Genomic DNA, 8,798 nt, shown 5'->3' with positions numbered 1-8,798 from the left:
AAGGGCCTGGAGGCGGAAGGGCCGGGGCGGGGGCATGGCAGAGGCACCGCTCAGAGCCCCCTCCGGCCCCGGGGGAGCTGAAAGAGGAGAGGAAGGGGGCCGCGGTGGGCATTGGTCCTCGCAGGACGCCAAAAACAGGCTTCGTCCTGCGAAAGATCCCTGTGGAGGTCAAAGGAACCGAGCCCTAAAAAAGCGCTGCCTCAAAAAAATGAGGAAGATGAAGGTGGAAGACAGCGATCGATGGGGAGAGAGGGGGTTACCTCGGTGCTTGGTTGGGTCGGAGTGGAGGATCTGGCTGGCTCGTGTGGATCGGAAGTAGTTGCTGGCAATGGTCTCGCTGTCGCTCCTGTTCAGCACCAGTTTGTAGCGGTCTTCCTTGGGCTGGAAGCAGAAAACGGCGTCAGCAGCGCTGGACTCTGCGCTAGCCCTCAAGTTACGGCATAGAAATACGGCAAAATCGGTAAAGGACGATACGGGAGGGAGGAGAAATGCACCGTACCGCTAGCTCTTCGCTCTCGGCCGAGGGGCTCTTCTGGACAGCTTTGGGCTGTGGCAGGGCTGGCACTGCTGTGAGGAGAGGCGGGTGTTAAAGGATCGTTGTCTCTAGAACAATTAACGTTCTCTTGACTGCGCGCCCCGATCCCCACCACTGCTCCCCTCACCGGGCTCACAGAGATTCCAGAAGGATCTGTACTGCGCTTTGCGTTAGATGACATTATTATTCAAACTTTCTAGACAAACTTTCGGAAGATTTGACGAGTGGAGTCCAAACGCGATCTACCGAGCCTGGAAGCAGCCACACGCCAGCAGCACCATCGAGACGCTCCTCTTACCTGCGGGCAGGCGGGTTTTTTGAATGACAGGCTCTGGAATTTTCCAGCAGCTGTTTTCCTCATCCCAGACAGATTCGCGCTTGATCTTCTCCAGATTGCTGTAGTTGCAGTCACGCCGGACGAGGGACTGCACCTGATCCAGCAGCTGCTGGAAGAGCATGAGGTCTCGCTCCAGGCGGCGGATGGTGCTGAGGTAATCAATTTTTTCCAGCTCAAATTCCGATTGCAGATCTTTGATCTCGGTCTCGGCAGCCTGCAGCTGGGACATTAAACCAAAATAAGCCGATATAAGGGATTATAAAGGAGCAAGACCGATGCTTACTGCGAGTACAGGAGTTCGTCAGGCAGAGGGGTGGGAAGATGCACACAAAAGCTTCAGCATTTGAGGGTATTTCTATTTTATTATTAAGAATTAGGATGAGATGTATGGCAAGTCTGTGTCAGTGAAAGACTTCTTGCCTTCCTCCAAAGTGCCGAGTCTTTGAATGGACCTCAAAGTTAATCTTACTAGTGCGGTCTGCGTCCAGTGCTAATGAACTCTTGGGAGTCCCTAACTTCAGTGACAAAGGTGCAATATTTCTTTGATAACCGAAGTACAGAAATAAAGCAAGTTCTTAATTTAGTGTGCAGATTTAAGATTGCACGTGCACACACAGAGAAATTTTTTTTTTTTGAAGCTCCTCTGATTCTGCCTCATCAGAGCAAAACTGATTTTTCACGTGTGCCTAACATTTAAGAGCATTGCTTTTACATATATTCCCCCCCACCCCCCTGAAAACTTTTCAGGGTGTAATTTATTCCAGGAACCCAGGTGTGATATCTGGGGTGACCAGAACTGGAGGAAACTGTGCAATATTGTGTAGGTCAGCAGAGGGAGTCGCATCCTCTCCCATCACCAGACATGATCCTCCAGCCAGCCTCTTGCACAACAAGGAGACTGGCCTTTAAAACAGGTGGGTTTTGGGGTTTCAACAACTTAATTCACCATCCTGAGGGCTGTGCATCCGATATTTCATAAAAATACATGCAAGGAACCTTACAGGTACTAATGCAGGACACGTGTGAAACATTTCACATAGCCAGAGTCATTCTTTAAACATACTGCCCTAAAACACCTCCTTAACCCAAAAAAAAAAAAAATTGGGTACGCAGAGGAGGAAAGAGATGCTCCCTAAATCTTCAGCAGGGATAAGAGGGAGCTGCTCACCTTCTTCTGCATCTTCTCCAGGAGCTTGCTTTTGGCTCGAACCTCCTCCTGGATGGAGTCGTAGACGTTAAGCAGAACCCAGTCGCTGCTGTCCTCATTCGATTGCTGCAGCGCGGACACCAGCTGCATCCTCCGCTCGTCCGCGTATTTTTTCCGGCGTTTATGCTTTTCTTTGAGGTCCTTGTTTTTAGCCTGTTCCCCCCCTACAACCTGTCGTTCTAACATCTGCAGCCTGGGAAAGGCAAACGGTTCTCTTAGCTCAGCCGTACAAAGAACCGTCTGCGTAAGCGTGGAGGATGCGCGTCCTTACCTGAACGACGTTTGGGGAAGACACAGTACAGAAAATAGTGATTTCTGATGAGATTTGCTGCCCTGAGTAATCATGGAAAATTCCACTTTTATTAACAGTTTCTGTCATAGATACTCCTGTGGACCCAAGGCAAAGTACGTGTTATTCTGAGCACCTTTGTCAACAAGTACGTCTGGAAATCTGTATCTACGCTCACAGAATTTGTTTTAAAAACCCTGTTTTGTGGAATTTATGTTTCAGTTCTTATTTCTTGATTTGAAAGACTCTCAAGGCAAGCACAAAATGTGCCCAAATTACACAAACAGATATTTTAAATAGTGGAGATGGGAGTGATACGGCTGGAAGCCACAGTACAGGTTCTTTTTTGGGGCAGTATCAGCCAGGGTTGATGACTTGCGTGATCTCAGCGTTTCTGCTTGAGTGCTGGCACAGACCCATATTTGACATCAAGCTTGTCTCACGTGCACGGGGTACAGCCCCGTACGCTCCGGCACGGAAATAAAGCTGTGCTCCAGAGCCGTTCTCTTTGTCTGCACAGGGATCTGCAGGAGAGCAGATAGCTCAGGTTGGCCAGCGCTGGCTCAAATTGGAGAAAATCCCACTGCTGACATAACCTCTGTTGATAGACTCTTAATTATCTTCAAACCCATCCAAAAAAGCTCATTCTCCACCAGAGGTGACCTGCTATTCTACTTTACTGCACTTGCGAAGTAGCCTTCAGTTTCATTTGCTTAATGTGTGCCAGAATCCTTGCTCTGCTGAACGAGTGTCAGAGATCTCACAGCCGTCCTGATGTGTAAAGCTTTTAACAGGCGGCTTTGAAAATCCCCATGCCTGCGGAACCAAACCCTCCTGCCTAATCTGCAGAGAACTTTGATTTTTAACAATGGAATTGGAAGAGCATTTTTCGCTTGTTTGTCACAAAAAGGAATGCTGCAATAGGACTATTAAGATTTGATAAATAGTTGAACCGACTGGTTTCTTTGGAGACCTCCCATTAATAGAGAAAATTGCCCACAAATTACAGACATTGCTGTTCTAGATTTCTTAATAGTTCCTCTTTCAGCTGGGAGAGGCCCAACAGAGCGAGCGCGCGCCACAGGAGCTCTCAGTAATGTTGAAAGACTGGCTAAAAAACATGACACTTTTCAGAATTGAACTCTACCATCCACAATATATCATATGTTGAGTATTTCTAATTTTAATATAATTCCACGCAACAGAGTAGAAGAGAAATTGGCAGAATTTGCTTAAAGTGTATATTTCTGAAACAGCCCTCACACCCCAGCCCTGTGCTCCAGGCCCTGGGTCTAGCACTGCCCCTAAAATGTGATTATTGGGGAAATTTTGATGCCAGTTCTGGCTGACGTCTTGCAAACGTTGTCAGATGTGTGCATTAGAGGCAAAAGTGACCTCAGTGACAAGGGAGAGGATGCACTCTCATCCATCCACATGCACAGTGGGCAGCAGGAAGGCCTGCTACCTTACTTGCACTGATAGGAGAAGGCTCTAAGTGCCCTTCAAGAACCATTTTTAAGAGGAAAAGGCCACCTCCAGTATCTGTTTGGGCACTTAAGCTCTTGTCAGCAACTGCCAGACTCCACTTTATAAACTCCTCATAAATTACACCTACAAAAAGCCAGAGAAGAGACCTCTGTGCCTACAGATCTAGGCAGGATTTGTTATCAGGAAAGCACGCTTTTTTTGCATCCACATCTGCTGACACAGACCTCTCCAGATTTTTCTCTCTTAATTCTGGCACATCATCGAATGCCATAGCCAAGAGCTATTTATCTGCCCAAATAGGACAAAGTTAATTCTGGGGTTAAAGAATACGCATCTGCCTAGTTTTGTGCTGCGCTGTACTCACAGCTGAAGCTCGACAGTTGCAATATCGTGGAAGGACGGGGTTGCTTCTTGCCTGCGTGTGTTGTAAGCAATGCAGAAGAGGCAGTTAGCAGGAGCAGCGTAGTCACTGACCTGGCGAGCACCTGGTGCTGGTCTGCAGGCATGGAAATCCCCTCAGCAGTGACAGCCACCTCTGCTGTGGCACCTCCCGTGCTCACACCGCCAGCGTCTTGGACAGCCTGAGGTGCTGCTGCATCCTGAGGACAAGAGGAAACCAAAGGCTGTGGCTGTAAAGGGATGCAGTGCAAGTACCGGGATAGATGAAGCACGACACTGCCTGCTTGGGTTTATTCAGCCCAGGGGGGAAAGGTAGCCTGAAGGGTACCTGTGCTGACATTGGTTCTTCGTCTGCTGCAGTAACAGTGTCTTCAGGCAAAGGTGTCTCATCAGGAGTAGTTTCAGTCCTCATGGCAGCTGAAAAGTAAAAGAGGGCATACCCACGGTGTAAGAAGGAGCTCTGCAAAACTAGAGCATAGATCTGTGAAAACATCACACATCTTCATCAAAAGCTAAAAACTATGTGTCTGGAAGGAAAAGGCTTGTTATTTATGCTGGTCAGTAAAAGCCGTCAAAGACACAGAGGGCACATCAGGTAAGGAATGCAGATTTTACAGGGTTGGGAGACCCTGGGTCCTCATGTTCACACAAAAATAATCTATGTGAGATGCCGAGGGGGTGCACGTTTGTTATCAGAGGGAGCAAAAAAGAACTCATCTTAGTGATAGCATCAAAAATTAAGACGATAGGTTCAAGAATTAATATTGGGCAATAAGCGCTGTACAAGCAGATTGCAAAACATGCTCTGAGGCACTGCGGAAGTATAAATGAAAAGCAGTAATGGAGAGGATAGCTGGCAACAACTTATAGGTATGTCAGAGGAATATCCACCCTCCAGCAAAGCGATGGTGTCGATAATCCACCGGGAAACCAAGGGCTGCATCACATTTGCATGCGATAGAAGAGACTGCCGCAGCCACCCTCGTCTTGGGCCTGTGAGTTATGCAAAGCCAATTGGATCAAGACAGGGCAGCGCCTGCCGAGACCAGTCATCTCTGCAGCTCAAACCTCCGCTCGAGAGAAATGCCACGCTAAGTCAGAAGAAAGTCGCAGCTACATGGGCAAAAAGCGCATGCCATCGCCTCAAGGCTTACAGGGTAGGGGCCAGGCTGGTCCTGACAGGGAAAAGAAGTCAGGGAAATAGGGAAGAGGAGAAAGCTGGGACAGAGAGTCTCATGAATGTCCTGGGAGAGCCAGAGTTACCGCTCCCGCTCCCGATAAGAGAGGCCTGAGAGCAGGGACTGCTGTTGCTGCCAAGCAGCACTTTCTGCAGTAGCAGTCGCTGCCACTTTAAAGGTTGCAACAGCTGTCACAAATCTGACTTTACAAAAACAGTCCGTCTCTGCTCGTGCCTAAAGCCAACCCCCTCGTGTATATATACAGCATCAGGGAGCCTTCAGTCTGCACTGCACACCCTCCGCCTGCCTCGTCCACACCTGCTTCCTTCCTGAGGTTCTCCTCAAGAGCAGACAGCTTGCGATTGTAGTGATTCTTCAGGCTACTGATGTCCTCTTCAAGGCGGGCACGGGACGCCTGCTCTTCTTCGTAGCTGGCCTTTAGTCGGGCCAGCCTCTCTTCATACTCCTGAAAGGTACAGCAGACAGCCTGACACAACAGCCCTGCTCCTGACTGAACACAAGGTCGCATCTAAGTGCATTCCAGGTCACATCTTATGTCCACCCCAATAAAACTTTACTGTCCTGTATTCATGGACTTTATCTGTCGACACAGTATTGATGGAAGGTGACTAGTTAGCCCTAGAAACAGCTGTCTTGGGCAGATGTGGTGCCCTGGAAGGAGCTTTGTGAAGAGTAAGGAGAGAGTTTTATTTTGTCTGGTCCCTCTCTCTTAGTCCTTGGTGCCAACTCCTCATTCTTCCTCCTGGCTCCATATGCCTTCTTCATCTTCATCCTTTTCCTGTTCCTAATATCTTTGTCTACTGCTTTCCTCCCCGCTATTTCTCCCTCCTCTGACAGGAGGAATCTAAGTTTCACATGCAGTTACTTCAAAAATTCTTCTCAGGAATCCATTCCAAAACGGAATGGATGCCAACAGATGGATTCTTATCTCCAGAAAGGTGGGAACAATGCTGAGAGAAAGTGGCAGTGTAAATAAGGCCCCCATCAACACACGTTCTGTCCATAGGAGAAGTTCAAGGACCAAAAAATAGGAAGAGAAGTGTGCTGAAGAGGCCGAACACACAGCCCTATACCATACTTGTAATGATTATTATAAAACCCCACAAGCCTTAGTCAAAGACACTACAGGATGTTCCCTCCTGACTTACTTCTCTGATCAGCTGCTTCTCTGCTTCAACATCTGACTGAGATTTGAGGAGGGGAGCTGGCTTCGCTTCCAGGTGAGCAGTCTCAGCAGGTAGAAGACCTACAAAGCAAGGCAGAAATAAAAATCACTCGCAATTACTGGGTGGGATTGTCTGTAGAATGCCTGGAAAGAGAACAAAGAACCTGACTACCAGCAAAGAAGATCGCAATCCACACACTCCTTTAAACTGCACTCGTGTGCCAGCATCTGTGCTGCCAAAACGCCCACCAGCCTGGGACCCCATAGGTGTGGGGAGAGAAGGAGTCAGCGCTAAGCAAAGGGGGAGAGGTTTAAGCCTCAGGTATATAAAAGTGAATATAAATCTAATCTCTTTCACAGAATAACAAGAGACTTGTTTCCAGGGCTATGCTAACAGATTTGGAAGATAAAAGGCACCGGGAAGGAGATGAAAGGTGCAAGGAAATTGCCTCCTTTCTTCACAGCTGTTTCTGAAAGGTGGCAGAAAGCAGGGTGGGGGGAATAACCTGACAGCCTTATTCCTCTGCTGAAAGTTGCCCTTTTTTAGGGGATAATTCTCAAAGGGTGATCAGCTGCCTACAGGCTGCTCTTACCCACTGGTCCCCACACTCGCTATTCCTACTTACAGCAAAGAGCGAGTCTGCCGAAGCTGGACTGATTCCTCAAAGAGAGGACAGTGCTGCTCTCCATAAACAGTGCCATCAGCAGGGCAAAATTTTCTTGTAATGTCAAAAATTCACAGTGTAGGAGAACAGGGGCTGAATGCTAACTTTGAAAACATATATACATTTTTAGTAAAGAATTTTACATTATTATTTCTTTCGCAGCTCATTTTTGCTCTGCCAGCTGAAACCTCTCTTCTGTGATTGATGAAATTCTAGACCAAGAGCAGCTGAGGATTTTAATCACATCAGCATTTTCTAACAGAATTTGTCATTATTGAAAATATTGGATAACTGAGATGGTCTTTACCAGTGGAATAAGGTCAATTTGGCAACAGAGAAGGAAAAGTCCATTACCAGAATGGAGAATTCTTCCTCCAGCAGGTAAGGGGCAGGTTGAGGTTAAATCCAGTGAGCATTTTACATGTAAAAACCCCTTTTTTCTGTCAAAGGTAAAACATCTCTGGAGCCACTAAGGGCTCTCCTACCTGACAAGTTATTCACGCTCATCTGTTCAGCTAGAATGGCCTTCAGCTTCTTAATCTCCTCCTGATACTCCCTCAGCAGAGCATCCTTGGGGTCCTCATTGATACAGGGCTTGTTCTTGATGTTTTTCGCTCGATTAGCGTAGCGCAAAGTACTGAGGCTTTCGTCATAGTTGTTATCAGCTGGAGATAAGCACGCTACCATCAGAGTCTTGGTGTTCCCTCCAAGGGAGTCTTGCAGCAGCCTGGTCAATTTTGAGTCTCGGTAGGGGATGTGTTTACACCTGCCATCGACCAGGGCTGAGATGACGTTGCCCAGAGCTGAGAGGGAGAGGTTGATTTTGGTGGCCTCTTTGAGCCGCTCCCCTGTGGCTCCAGTTTTTGACTGTCTCTCACTTCCTGCCAGATCCACTAAATTGAGTTTTGCGGCCCTAAGGTGGTCCTGCCCTCGTTCATCTGCAAGAAAATAATTCTGAGTTAGGCTCTTCTTAAGAGGAAGTATCTTAACAGTCAAGAACCAGGACTTTCTTGGCATTATGTTCCAGTTCAAGCCCTGTTCTTTGTCTGCATTTGGGCCCTTAAGTAAATATATACTCGCTTAATATTAGAATTACACATTTTAGTGTTTTCCTGAACGAGATCCTGCACAGTAAGAATTCACACCCGTTCTTACTCTTCCAGTAAGCTTCGGGAGAGTACACACACACACACACACACACACAGACCCTCGCTCCACATATTTCCACAGTGTTCAGAATTCTGTGCAAAGCCCTCTACAAGTAACAATGTCAGGCCATAAGTTTATACAACTTTTTTCCCTCCTCAGATTGTTTCATGGCATTAAACAATGTCTGACAATTGGAGAAAGGATGGAGGAAGCATGAAATGAGGAGTCAATGGGTATCAACTAGAGCAGGGCTAGTTGGAGAGCACAGGCAAAAGAGCAGGCTCCCTGAACGCCTACGTGATGTGGAGAGATGGGCAGGAAGGTCACCTCACAGACAACAATGCAAAGGCCAGAGTAGGCACTTC

At 47.6% G+C, this 8,798-nt stretch overlaps 1 protein-coding gene across 1 annotated transcript in view; it reads right to left on the bottom strand.

The window, feature by feature from the left end:
- Window positions 1-260: 260 nt before the first annotated feature.
- KIF17 (kinesin family member 17) overlaps window positions 261-8,798 on the bottom strand; it is a gene marked incomplete at its 3' end in the record, with an annotated part of 16,521 nt that continues 7,983 nt past the window's right edge. The window contains exons 5-13 of the mRNA XM_010296801.1: window positions 7,741-8,222; window positions 6,603-6,683; window positions 5,752-5,899; window positions 4,584-4,672; window positions 4,331-4,455; window positions 2,041-2,272; window positions 834-1,092; window positions 500-567; window positions 261-381 (exon numbers count right to left, since the gene is read on the bottom strand). Of these exons, the coding sequence (XP_010295103.1) occupies window positions 261-381; window positions 500-567; window positions 834-1,092; window positions 2,041-2,272; window positions 4,331-4,455; window positions 4,584-4,672; window positions 5,752-5,899; window positions 6,603-6,683; window positions 7,741-8,222 (1,605 nt within the window). The remainder of the gene's footprint in view (window positions 382-499; window positions 568-833; window positions 1,093-2,040; window positions 2,273-4,330; window positions 4,456-4,583; window positions 4,673-5,751; window positions 5,900-6,602; window positions 6,684-7,740; window positions 8,223-8,798) is intronic.

Source organism: Phaethon lepturus, unplaced genomic scaffold (assembly GCF_000687285.1).
Source record: "Phaethon lepturus isolate BGI_N335 unplaced genomic scaffold, ASM68728v1 scaffold18031, whole genome shotgun sequence".
Taxonomy (NCBI): domain Eukaryota; kingdom Metazoa; phylum Chordata; class Aves; order Phaethontiformes; family Phaethontidae; genus Phaethon; species Phaethon lepturus.
The sequence above is the reverse complement of the archived record's forward strand: the minus strand, read 5'-3'. Positions and strand labels throughout refer to the sequence as shown.